Source organism: Poecilia mexicana, unplaced genomic scaffold (genome assembly GCF_051168715.1).
Source record: "Poecilia mexicana isolate PSO_F unplaced genomic scaffold, ASM5116871v1 scaffold_17, whole genome shotgun sequence".
NCBI classification, from domain to species: Eukaryota; Metazoa; Chordata; class Actinopteri; order Cyprinodontiformes; family Poeciliidae; genus Poecilia; species Poecilia mexicana.
The window spans coordinates 20,600,159-20,613,760 of NW_028263386.1; the positions used below are offsets into that span (position 1 = coordinate 20,600,159).

The 13,602-nt window shown below is 38.2% G+C and overlaps 1 protein-coding gene across 1 annotated transcript in view; it reads right to left on the reverse strand.

The window, feature by feature from the left end:
• brinp2 (BMP/retinoic acid inducible neural specific 2) overlaps nt 1-13,602 on the reverse strand; it is a 105,859-nt gene that overhangs the window by 65,713 nt on the left and 26,544 nt on the right. The window contains exons 2-4 of the mRNA XM_088014829.1: nt 11,872-12,062; nt 10,372-10,553; nt 1,106-1,211 (exon numbers count right to left, since the gene is read on the reverse strand). Coding sequence (XP_087870955.1) covers nt 1,106-1,211; nt 10,372-10,553; nt 11,872-12,062 — 479 coding nt within the window. The remainder of the gene's footprint in view (nt 1-1,105; nt 1,212-10,371; nt 10,554-11,871; nt 12,063-13,602) is intronic.

The window sequence follows — 13,602 nt, forward strand, 5'->3', positions numbered from 1 at the left end:
CTCAGAAGCAGTCATTAGAGGATAACATTTTCAAAACAACAACATAACTCAAGAACTACTTCCTTTTTTGCAAAATGAGAATCTCAAGCATAGATACTATTTGTTATTTGAAGGAATTCACCTTAATATCTAGAGGGCATGATAATAAACCGTTGTTAGGAGACAAAACAGCATACTGATAGCAGCCGGTTAGTGCTTTCTAAGAAAGTCTTTGTGGTTGTAATAATGTAAGATCTCTTGGTACAAAATCCCATAACTCCCCCTAACTTTGATAAATGACTAAAAGTGATTGGGAGGTTGTTAATTAAGGTTAATCAGTTGAGATAGTCAAGTCAAACTTTCTGTGTTGAAGCAAAATTTGTAGATTTAAAAATACCATTCTTCAACATCTTTCAACTAAATACAGACACTGACTGGTTAAGCTAACATGGCCTTGAAATAGGTGTCCTTTTTTCTGGATTTGTCTTTCTAAAGAATAAAAAAGTACTTTATTATACTTATTATAATGTTCTTGCAATTGATAGACCTTTTATTTATTTGCAAGATAAATAAAGGCTTGCCTCCACAGACGGCCATCGTCACACTCTGTTTAACAAAAAAAGTCAAGGCAATTTGTTATTCTGCCAATACTTCCATTCTTTACCCACCACCACCTGATTTCATTTGATGAACATTTTCTCATGAATGCAAATAAACAGGAATATAATTTCGTGATTTAACCACCTGAGTTTTACTTGTTTACAGAGTTTTGTAGACGGGTTTGGATGGACTAGGCTAAGGTCAGCGTGGGTCTGGGCTATCTGCAGCCTGGTAAAATAACAGATTTCCTATGAGACCGAAAGCCAGTCAGGCAGAAACAGACATATAAACTACTGCAGCGTAAAGTAAAGGGTCATCCAAGCCAACAACACCAGAGGTGAGAGAGTTGGCAGGCAGGTGGGATGGACGGATGCGGTGAATTTCTGTGTGCTTAAACGTGTGTGCGTACGGTTAATTTTACTCCATTGTTGGACCTTCTCTGCAGGGTTGAGGCTGCGTGCACATGCTTACCGCATTAATCTGCACGTACACTATGTGTGTGTATTTGTGTTTGTGGGGGCCTTACCCTTTAAGTGGATCTTATTTTCGGGGCTGTGCACCAACACCGAGCTAACGGAGTCCAAGCTGTCGTAGTTACTGCAGCCAAGAGGACCCGTTCTCGTTTCCGTTACCTGGAGGGAAAGGAAAGAGGAGGTCTACTTAACATCATGTACCATATATGTGGTGAATGTGTTACCATTACGTTAGCAGTAAACAAGGGAGATGTTTGTTGCCGTCTTTGATGGCTTAGAGTACAGCTTGTGGCAGTTGTGACAGCGAGCAGTAGGCTAGATGAAGTAAAGCCCTCTGAGAGCAGGGAAAAAAAAAAAAAAAACAATCTAGCATTTTTGCTTTAGACTACAACACCTGCAGCCACAGCTGCCTGCGATGTGTGGGCTGCTGTGTGGAGAACAATAGAATAAGAGAGAGGAGAGAAACATGTTTATGAATTTACATTAAAGAGGTTTTGTCGAAGGAAGGAGCGCTATATTGAGTAAGTTGGCATTCAACAATGATTTCCTTGTGCATAAGGATAAACATGATGGAGTCTGTTTTATTTCAAGCACTCTTAAAGATACCTGCTATTGGGTTTGTGTAAGTTAAATTGTGACTCCGTGGATTTAAAGCTACATAAAGGTTTTTTGTTCAAAACTTTAAGCATGTTTGGTGAAACATGTCTGTTATATAGTGCATGCATATTTGGACAAAAGGTGTGTAGTTCACATTAGAACTGTTTGGTTTCTGAAACGTACTGATCCTCAGTGATTATCATTATGTTTCAAGGATCACAAGTCCAAGGTCTCCATTAATCTGACTCAAATGAATCCCGACACTCGTTGCTGACAAATAAATGAATCATCAACAGACAAGTGGTTTTCTGCATCGGAAAGAGGTATGTTAGGTTTGCTATCCAGTCATCATCTTGTAGACCATATTTATAGATCCCTGAATATATGTGCTTCGCAGACAATTGTTCGCTGGATTACTCAGAAATTATAGTTGGGACTATTTGAGAGATACTTGTCCTATTTCCTGTAAGAAGCAACCTTGGTTGAATACAGTTAATGCTAACTCTTACTCTGGCAGAGTACCGTGTCTACAGTGTCCTCCCACACCATTAAAACACAGGGTGATCTACGACAGCGGGATGAAGGAATAATAAAGTAAAAATCTATGCATGCTCAGACTCACCGCCAAAGTAAACAGAGTTTCGAGTGTATTGAATTAAATGGCAAAGGCCTAAGATGAGTCTCCAAACACTGTGCCACTGCGCTGCCAAAGCGCTTGCACATTACTGTTGCAGCTCTACACATTTTACCCCGTCTTTCATTCTCCGTCTGTAATACATTTGTCTAATTACACCTTTCAGTAATAACTGACCACTATTGTCTTGCTACAACGTCATCGCAATACAAGCCCTTAAAGAGATTCAGAATGAATCAATAAAAATGAATTAAACACAATTACCACTATGTGCCCTAGAAAACACCACGATGCTACGAGGAACAGGACTAAAACTCTGCTCCATGCTTTAGAAAGCTGAACGACCCAATGTGAAGCCTGCATGCAGGCAAACAGTATGAAGTTCTTTACAAAAGTCAGAACATACAAGTAGGAAACACATGCAGCATTTGCAGCAACAAATGTGTGTCCATGACGGATCTCGCTGAAATATCTGCACTGAAGACCAGTAAAATATTTACTTGGCTTAAACCTGCAACCTGGATATCAGTACTTGAGAATCATAGAAAATACATGAACAGTTTTGCCCCAGATTTGTCATGCAAATGCAATGCTAACAGTGGCTAATTGGGGATCAAACAATAATCAGAGTAACACAGAGTCAAGTCAAGTGCATGAAGGGAAAGTGAAGAATAGAAGGAACACAGGAACTGGGGATAAAAAAAGAAAAAAAGGTTTCTCAAAAAGAAGAAGTATGAATATGACAAATGGTTCATTTCCTATGTGAGTGTTCAAAATAGCACAGCGTCAGAGGATGGATGTGGCCTCTAGCAAAGCGATGCTTCAGCTAAGTGGCCTATCTGGAAAAAGATGCAGCCTGTGCAGCCGTCTTGTTGCTTATATCTTCTCACACTGCTCGCCTTAAGATTGCATCTATTATCAAACGAAATAGAAGTTATCCTTCAAGGCAGTGTGGGTGATACACATCTCAAAAATCTGTCAAATATATACAAAAATAGGAGAGAGAGAGAGAGAGAGAGAGAGAGAGAGAGAGAGAGAGAGAGAGAGAGAGACAGTGTCATGATCGAGTTAAAGATAACAGAGATAAAGGCATGAGGCAAAAGAAGACGTGTCAAACAGGAAGAGGCCTTTTTTCTTAGCATCTTGTTTAAGCAGTGGATGTGGTTCCAAAATTGAGTCATGGAAAAAGCCAAACATTTAACTTAGATTTTTTTTTTCTTTATTAATCATCCAAAAAACATGTTTGAATGGAATTAGTTTTTCTCATGTTGATTGCCTAACTGTAAAGTCCGGTCCTCGTTGCAAACTAAACGACCAAATTAGCTTGAGGGTCTGATTGTGACTCATACCGCCTCCCTTTCTTTGCCTCCACACACTGACTGACCTCTTGTATTTCGCAGATCAGTCTTCTTCCAGCTAAGCACAAAAAAACAAAGCAAATTTTGCATTGAATCATCATGTTAGATGCATAAAGCAGAATTTAAATGAGCCATCACCTCACTGAAAAAAAAAGAAAGAAACAATTTGAATGTGTTTGAGACCACGACTGCCTGGTGTCCAGCGAGGACTTTTCATTTACCGCTTAGATTATATTCTTTGTTCAAGGTTTCACAATTAGCAACTAGCATTTAGCCAAGCAAGTAAGTTGACTGGCATTTATTTGTGCCAATTGTCATTTTCCCCCCCAACTCTGACCTGTGATTGGCCAGTTGGAATCTCCAAATTTGCATCGACGTTTCCAGCCAGTGAATTCATTATAACCAAGCGCCAACAGTTTCATGTTGTTGCCGAGTGAAGTTCACTTATTGTCAGCTTATTTTATAGTGGTGCTAAAAAAATGAAGACGGGGGAACAAGATGTAATCGTCATTTTTAAAGGAAACTATATTTTCTATGCCAAGATAAGCCCTGGGTTTATTCAGACTGTGTGGAAGTGAGAGAACAAGACTTTCAGCAGATGACATAAAACCTAAATGGATCAGCCAAATTGTTGCTTTTGAGCCTAAAGCCTCAGTCTATCATGGAACATGCTGGGTTTGGAAATGTTGGCTTGTAATGTTTCAGTAGGTCATGGCATACTGTCTTGGTCAAAAGTTGCCAAGTTTCAAGAGTTTCATCAGTTCACACTCCTTACAGAAGGTGGTGGTAATCTCCTGTGAGTTGACTCCCATCACTTGACACAAAAGGAAACAAAATTTGGAGGTAACACAGAAAGAGTCATTTCCACTGGTACTCACTGAAATTTGTGAGGGTAAGCCCCTCTTAGTTCTTAGCGCCATTGTAAGAAGCAAATATTCTTGCCTTGTTATTTGGGCAGTAAAAATCTCCTGAGCATTCATCTGTCAACTTAGACGTTGACGCTCTTTATACAGAGCAAAAACAAGCTCAGTTCTCCAAACTTCCTGCAATTTAAGGTTTATGATGCCGACGTTGTTTCTGTGACGTTGTTTCTGCCTTTAATAGCCACACCAAGCAAAAAAAGGAAATTGTATTTAACAAATGATTTCTATGTTCTAACAACACATCTTGGCAATAAATGCAATGTCATTTGACAGCCTGTTTACTTTCACCTAAGTGGTTGAATAGCTGCATGGAAAATTCAATTGAGAGATGAACTGCATAGCCGAGTGGGTAGGAAACATGAAAATATGCCAGATCCCCTCTGCCAATACTAAACTACTTTTGGTGGAGGCAGTGCAAAAGTGTAAAGAAACATCTCAGTCTGTACATATTTTAATTAGATTTTCAAATAAGAATGGACATATGAAAACAACCAAAAAAAGAAAAAAAAAGTTATATAATTTTTACATTTAAATACAACATGCGCATTAAAAACATTTATTGTCTTTTTTGTAGTCAAACACATGAAGAGAAATGTAAATTTTGTTTATTTGATACTGAAAGACATTAGCGTAGCATATTTCTTACTTGGTATGTTAACTTAAGAATAAAACTACTATATAAACTACTAATTTCTATTTTTTTTTTGACTTGTCAATGGCATCTGACAAGAAAATTAAATTATCAAAATATGCACAGAGCCATCTCTCTCACTGAAAAAAAAACGCAGACAGTGAATGTTGGAGGCAAACTAAATGCGTAGAGGTTATCAAAAGAACTGTCTGCAACCCCGACTGCTGCAACGTCTGTGGCTTGAGGCAATCAGCTGGGTTTCCTTACCCTGATACTAATTGGCATCATGAACAACTTGTCAACCTTGTGTTTTAACCCTCCTGGTGTCTTAGCACGATGCTCAGGAGGAGGGCGGCAAATGTCACAGTCTGACAGCAGGGAAGCGGGGGGGGGGGTGTCCCGACAGACCGTCAGTTCCCGGAAAAAAACTTACAAAAGCGCACACAGGGTCAGTGCAACCCTGCTGGACTGCACACAGAGTAAAAAGCTCAGGGGCTCCAATGGACCCCATCTCTTAAGGGTTAATAAGGACCTACTCATAGATATTCTTATATCATAGTTTATTAAGATAATTCAGTTTAGCTACAAGTAAAATCGGCAGGTCAAAGTTTTACAAGTAGAGATACTACATTCGCCACAAATTACTGATGAGTTATTGTTACGTTGGAGAAAGTTCAATAACTAATCAGGTAAAATGTTTCGCGTTTTGTGATAATAAAAAATAAAAAATAGTTACTTAATACAACCATATATTCATTCATATTAATTATTCCTCCAAGCAAGACATTTTTGAGTAAACACACTTTGTCTGCAGGGACCATGAAGCATCAGAGCTTTGAGCTGTGCTCTCAGCTGAGTACACATGGGGCTTTCAGCGCCTCCCCAGAGGAACTTCAACCACAATTCATCTGAGAGCTGCCAGCCCCGCCTCTTAGTTTGTTAAAAACTCCAAAGAACTCTCAAATGAAAGGATCAATACCCACCTGGGATATTTTACATTCAATGATCACTCAGTACAGTGAATGATCATAACATTTTTCTTGGTTTTTTTTTTTGCATTTTTATAGTTCAGATGATTTAAGATTGTTGTTGTTTTTTCCCTTCTATTACATTTGAATGATGTATTGCAGCACTGCTTCCAAGGCTGCAGGTGAACTAAACATACATTTATATTTATATTAAATGCCTGGTGATTTTTGAATAACTCCAGAATTATCCACGACTTAACCGGAAATGCTTTAAAGTTTTCAACATCACTCACAGTTTTGTTTACTTCCGTTTAACTTAATACATACAGCATTTTAATATTTGTTTTTAAACTGATGAGGTGATGTTAAGAACCACAGACAGTAAGGGAAGTTTTGAGGCACAAGGATTAAAGACTAAAACATTGTAGGATTATTGAAGATTAAGAAGAATTCAAAAAAACTACTTTTGCAGGAAATTAGATTGACTAACCTATGCTGCATCCATTTATTCCTGTCCAAAATGCTTACTGCTTTTTGTTTGTAAAATTTGCTACACTGAAATTCATAAAGACAATCTGTGCTTGTTAAACCAATTATGAATTTTTATATAATGAAAAACCTTTAGAGGCTCAATGATTTGCAAATATATTGAGATGTAATAATGAAACTACATCATTTGTATGAGAATTGGGTGTTTATCGTGTTCTTGGAATACATCGTTTAAAACACTTGTCTTTGGCATCATTTTATTTTGCAAAAATGATTTCTGAATAGAACCGAGGCATCTCCGTGAAGTTGCTGACGTTGGATTTCAATAACTGCAAATAATAAAATAAAAAATATATATAGACTACTTTTGAGTCTCTAACACAAAATCTTTTTCTCGGAAAAATGTTTTCTAAACGGATATGTAACTGGGATTTGTTTGTGGGGAGAATGATGATATGTTCTGCTCCAACCTCCTACTTGGTGCTGCAGTGACACAAAGCCCAGTGGAAAAACATGGACGCAGGTCAAGTACATCCCACTCAGTGCCGCTTCCTCTTGTGTGACGAGTCTATATAGCAGAATACATTGTTGAAAATGGCCCACATACTAGACATTTTCATCTAGTGGGAAGGCATAAAAGGAGATCTTTTGGATGGCTTTCATGTGTTTGTATGTATCCAGTTTTCATGTGTTTTTGGTTTATTCCAGATTTTGCTCTTGATGTATTGAAAATGTAAAATGCGTTTTTGTTTTTTCCCCCCTCAAAAATCTACTCACATTTACCTTCGTCAGAAGTATTCATTTTAGGGGTTATTTTGTTCTTTAAGGTCCAGATGTATTTTAAATGGTTGCAATTTCAAGCTTACCTTTCTTCAATTCGGTTTTAGATTCTGCTCTGCATTTCTTTTTCTCTCCCTTTTGCTTTGTAGAGGAGTCCAGCTTCAAACATGGCTGACAAATTAATTCCCTTTACTCAGATCCTCAGCTTAGACTAAGCAGATATTGAAGATTATTCCTATAAAAATAGTAGCTGGAACAGAACCTGCCTTCTGCTTTTCAACCAGCTGGTTGTCATTTTTGTAGTGGCAAAATCTCTTTTTATCACATAACTCAGAACTTTACAAACATTTGTACTTGGGGAGTAAATCTAAAAAATAAAGTAGAAAATGTGACTTTGGTACACCTGGTATATATTCACTAAATATTGTTAAAGTGCTACGTATATTTGCACCAGACTTGGTCTTTTTCAGACTTGTAAAGTTCTGAGGTTGAGATCCAACTGTGGATTCACTCCAGTAAACGTGCGCAGTACCTTGGAAAAGTGTCACTTTGTCTTGAGCTTTCTAGATTCCTTCATGCCGTAACCACAAACCTAAGTAAAAATGAGGAAATGGGAATGTTTTGATAAGGCATAGCAGATTAGCTCCTGCTTGTGAGCTGAAAGAAAAAGACTTTATGGTTTTCAAATGTTTTCTATAAATAATCTAAGAAGAGGGACCAGCTGCAGATCTTTAGGGGTACGTTTGTCGTAGCGGAGTAAATCAAAAAACTGACATATTTGCCAATTTTTCTTTGCAAAGTAGCTGGAACCCAGTGAGCAAAGAGCAAAGTTGCTCACCAATTTCCAAATCTCCCAACAGATCTGAAAAGGGAACCTCTGCCTTAGTTTTTAAGTCTTTCCTGTCCTCTAAAATGTTCCCTTTTCGTGATTGTTCTGCATTTAGCTGTATCTAGCTCACCGTCAACTTTGACCAGATTCCCCTCCCTTACTTAAGAAAAGCATTCAGGGATAGTTTGTCAGTGTTCGTATTTTTCATTAACATTTACATGTAGGCCAAAAAGTTACATTTTCATCTCATCTAACAAAAGCACTTTCTTCATACATATTTCATGTGTTCCACACACGACTTGTGGCAAACTGCAGACAGCATTTCTGAAGGGTTTGTTTCAATGCTGGCCGTCTTAAAGCCACTTCTTCATAGTGTCCAGATTTGTAGGATCTTCCGACGGCACATTCTCCCACCTGGGCTATAAATCTCTGCAAAGAGATACCGATTCTCGATCTTCAGACCCCAGCTGGCTTATACAAATATACTTATTGCTTATGTTAATTTCCCCCTGCTTTCATAAAGGCTAGCCACGTTAAATATTTTTGAATTCTGATCAAATTAAGTCATTACTGTGAAGAACATAACCATCTCTTAAAGACAGGTCAAAGTATTTTTTTTGTCTCACCATGTATAATTTACTAAAGACAATCAGTGCTGAGAGAAATATTGTGCATTCATAAGTTTGCCAACATAAATCATTTTAGCTGCAGTGAGATAGTTACTTACATTCCCCCCCAAAATGTATGCACTCCAAGTTTAGTAAGGTCATTTCTTTTCTACTTGCTAAAAGAGTTTGTTATAATTACTAGTTAACTAATGAAAATAATATTCAAACATCTTTTCTTAAAGCATTAAAATTAAAGTTACGTTTACTGCCATTGTAAAAAAAAAAAAAAAAAAAAAAAATCACTGTTTTTTTTTCTGAGGGTAAAATTATTTATTTTGAGTCCAACATAAAAACAGTTTTATCCAACCATTTGAATGTTCGCTGGAGAGCAATCACAAGTGCTTTGAGCTCCACTTTAAAGGGGCTCTTGGAAACAAAAATGGTCTGAGAGCCAATCTAACCTTTGCTTGCAGAGTTTTCATTAAGTGGAGACTACAGGGACACAATACTTATGATATACCGGCTTCATATGAATGTGGCACCAAGCCAATTATTTGTCGTTTCAATCAGATTTGTTATTTAAGTTGATGAAGCGAAGCACGGCCCGCCCCCCCGCCCACCCACACACCTGCTGTCGCCGCAGGAAAGCCAGCAGACATGTGAAAAATGTTTCTCTTGGTTATTCTTTCCCACTAGACACCAAAGGAATCAGACAATGTATTGTTAGACAAAGGACATAACGGTTGTTGTTTCTTTGTTTTTTTTTTCGTTTTTTTTTTTTGACTAAAGGTTTAATCAATTCTGCCTCTTAAAATTACCAGTTCAAAAAATTTCCGGTTTTATCTTCATTCTCTGAACTGAAATCTGTGAAGTGATGCTGCTATGGTAAGGCAAAAGACACCTTTGAGCTTGAAAGGCTGCCGTACCTTTAATTTGACAAGTTTCTCTTCGCAGTGAAACAAATGGAAATGATTCCAGATGGCGTGTAATAGGGTACAATATGTACCTGCGTATGTGTACAATTCCCTTTGAGACCTTAGAGAAAGTTGACATTTGCGATGCTGTGCTCCCTTTGAGAGTTGCAGTGCATGAACCGTGTCATTAATCAACACTTGCCTCTTTAGATTAAAAGAAAAAGGTGTTTCCTTGAACTCTTTTTAATCTCTTGAACCTCGAAACCATGCACTGCAACAATAATCTTTAAAAAAAAAAAAAAGATTGTTTGTTGAAGGTGTTTGTTTGTAGACGCAGCACCGAATGATATAACCGCAGAGACGGGTTTTATAGGAGCGTTGATATTGGACTCTGCACCCTCATAACCGGCTGCTTGTTAATCCTAAAAACCGCCAAAGTGTGTAGTTTTTGCAAATAAACACTGCGTTTGCATGTGCTTTATGAGCAGCGTACTGAAAGGCGGGCATTTTTCAGCAGGGCACTGAAGCAAAGATTATGCATCTGGATTTGTACTGTAAGCACACATGCTGAGTAAATGAGTGCAGTACCTTAATGGCAGAGGTGGCAATCTGGAGGTGGTGGAGTCGCCTCAGGGTGCTCTCCCGATCGGTGAAATAAGAAGCCGCCAGCTGATGGAGCAGCTCCAGGGACACCACAGAGCTGTTGTTGTTGCCCTCTGACTTCTTATTTAGCTTCTGCTTGTCCAGGAAAATAGTTAAAGACTCTTCTCCTGTGAATCAAAAATCAATTTATTAACCTGTGCCCAACTACAAAAGCTACTACTTTCCCTGGAAATACTTTTTTTTTCATTCAAGTATTTTGTTAAGTTTTTAATTCTATCACTCTTTGTTTTTTTTTTTTGCATAGTCATTTTGATAATTTACCAGCTTTCCTGGCTTAATTTGCCTACACCAAACAACAACAGGAGATTTACCAATTGACAAAGGTTTCACTTTAGTCAACTGTCAGGGCTTTGCAACTAACTCATGCAAATCTCTGCAGAATTACGTGGGGAAGAAGAATATAATGAGAGAATAATTTAGTAATGATTATCCTTGAATGCGAGTCTTGTCAAATCATAATAGCGCACCTTATGAAATCAAAATACTTCTATTATATCAGTGCAGTATCACAAGAATTTCCCAGTTTAGCTGATCAATGCCATTAAGTCTATTGGATCCCAATAACTGGAGACGTTTTTAACAAGTCGAAGCTTACTGGTAGCTGTGTATTACCAGGCCATAACCCGAATAACACTAATATTCTGAAATATCTGTCTTCAATGTTAGACTCAGAGCAGCATGATTTTAAGAGTATATCAAAAAGTGCAAAAGGTGTGAGAGCTATGTAAAGTGTATCTATGCTACACATATATGTGCACCATGACGTAAGTTTTTCTACTTACATCATGATGTATTTGCATTCATCCAATCAAACCTCATGTTCTGCATCTCTGTGTTGCCTTGTGATTGACTGGTGGCCTGCCCCAGGTGTGCCCGGCCTCTCGCTCAATAACGGCAGGAAATATGCACCAGCCGCCTAATGATTTCATTGCTAAACAATAAACCATGAAAACGTAGCTCTTTGTTGAACATTTCAGCACTGCTGTTCAATTCAGGATGATAAAAGAGAGCATTTTAAAGCTCCGCAGCTTTATTACATGGATTTGCAGTATCAGTTTTGTTTTGTTTCGTTTTACTCTGCAGGGGTCAAGGCTGAAAATACAAAAACTACAGCATATAGCTGTAAAGAAAGCAAGAGTTTCATTCATTTCATTTTGTGTTTCTTTTTAAGATTGCTACGACTGTGTGTGTGTGTGTGTGTGTGTCTTCTTCAGTGGAAAGGAAAAGGGGAATTTTACCACCACAAGCAAGAACAATGGTTAAACGCTTCAGGGTATGAGGTGTGGGTCTAGCTTACTTTTTCCATTTGTCTGCAGTGGCACACTGACACAGGATATCACTCCAACAAGTCCTAAAATGAGTATCTCTTCTATCTTCGTGTGTCCCATCAATTTATAAGAATGAACACCTGCAGGTCCTCCTTACCTCCCAGGGTAGCAGAAACCAGGAAGTGGGTGCCGTACTTCTTGATGAGGTTTTCGTTGATTTGCTGCAGGGTTGGCCGCCGCCCCAGTAACCGCAGGTTGCGTAGGAACTCTGGTGCTAAGGGCAACGGAGCTTTGAGGAAATCTCTCTTCTCTGTTGCCAAGCTGTTCACCTTCCAGTGGCTGAACTCCCTGCAGGTATGAACAGATTTACGAGTGAATGCACACTGTGCTCCATTGTTGCTTCATCAGGCCACGACCCAGGACCTGCATACACAATGACTCTCTTGCAGAATGTAATTGAGGTCTGCATAGACAGTGGTCACAGATTTCTATTTGTATTCAGCGAGGAAGATGAAAGAATATCTGAAGTGGTGTCTATACTTCAAATATACTGTCAACATGTGATTTATCAACCTCATTTTCTTCTACGTTGCTCTGCATGTCTCTCGCTTGTTGTCCACTGAAGGTATTCACCAGCCCCAAAGCAAAAAGGAACTAAATAAAGAAGGTACAGTAAAGGGATGGTTCATTATGTTCCTCAATTTTCTGGCCAAGATATCTGAATGACAGCAACATTAAAGTGATTCTTAAATACATTTAATGTGAACAAAGAGAACAAAAGAAAAACAAAGCATGAGAATGCTATGTTCTCATGTCTGGAAATGCAAATGCTATGATCATGATGGTAGCACACACATGATCAGCCGATTTACATAGTTGAAGGACTTTTATGGACTAATTCAGTTTTAGCCTGTGAATTGAATTTAAAAGTCCTTTTTGAAGGGGGGAAGGGCGCCTCGTCTGGTGACTAAATGCCAACACATTTCACCCAACACAAACAACTTCTGATTTTCAAAAAAACAAAACCGCTTCGATTATCCAGTTATAATTGTGTTTGTGAAAAAAGAAAAAAAAAAGTGGTAATAGCTAGCAGTTAAACCGCTAAAAACAAATCAAGGTTCCTCCAAAAAGTCTCATGAGTTGTGCCTATCCGATTAGGTTAATAGCACATGTTGTGCTTCAAGTCATATATTAGGCATTTCCCAAATTCTACTTCCAAAACCTACATCCAGTATGTACTGTATTATTGCGCTGGGGGTGAAACATGGGACCGAAGCGGGCTCTTCCTTTGGGGACACGTTGAGGAGGTCAAACATGAGGGGCTCAGGAGTGAACAGCCAAGACCCTTCAGCAAGAACGATTATTTCTATTTGAAATCACTTTAACTGGATGTAATTACATGTAAGCTTTATTTTATCTGTGATGTTATTACTAGTGTATTATAAATTGCCTTGTTTACAGCAGCAATTATAAGTTAGTACAGTGTAGTATTAGTTTATTGCAATTATGTACACTCCATGATAATTCAAAATCTGACTTTTTCTTTTTTTACTTTAGCAGATGCTTTTAAATGAATAAGATGAACAAATTTCTCCTTCCGTGGGTTTTTACAATACGCAGCAGCATCTATTGAATTAGAAATGCAATATTAATAAGATTCCTCCCGTTAAATGTTGTGAAAGTCCTAAATATGGGCTCCAGGGGTCAGAACTTAGAGTTATGTGTTAATTAGAGTAACAATATGAAAGTAATAACTTCTTTATCTTTTCTGTATCTGCAGTGATTGTGGCTGCAGATAGAACACCTGGGACCCGACGCAAAACGAGGTGCAGATTGTTCTTTTCTTTTTCAATTGATGGGAGCGATTGTTGCTGCATGTATTTAGTGC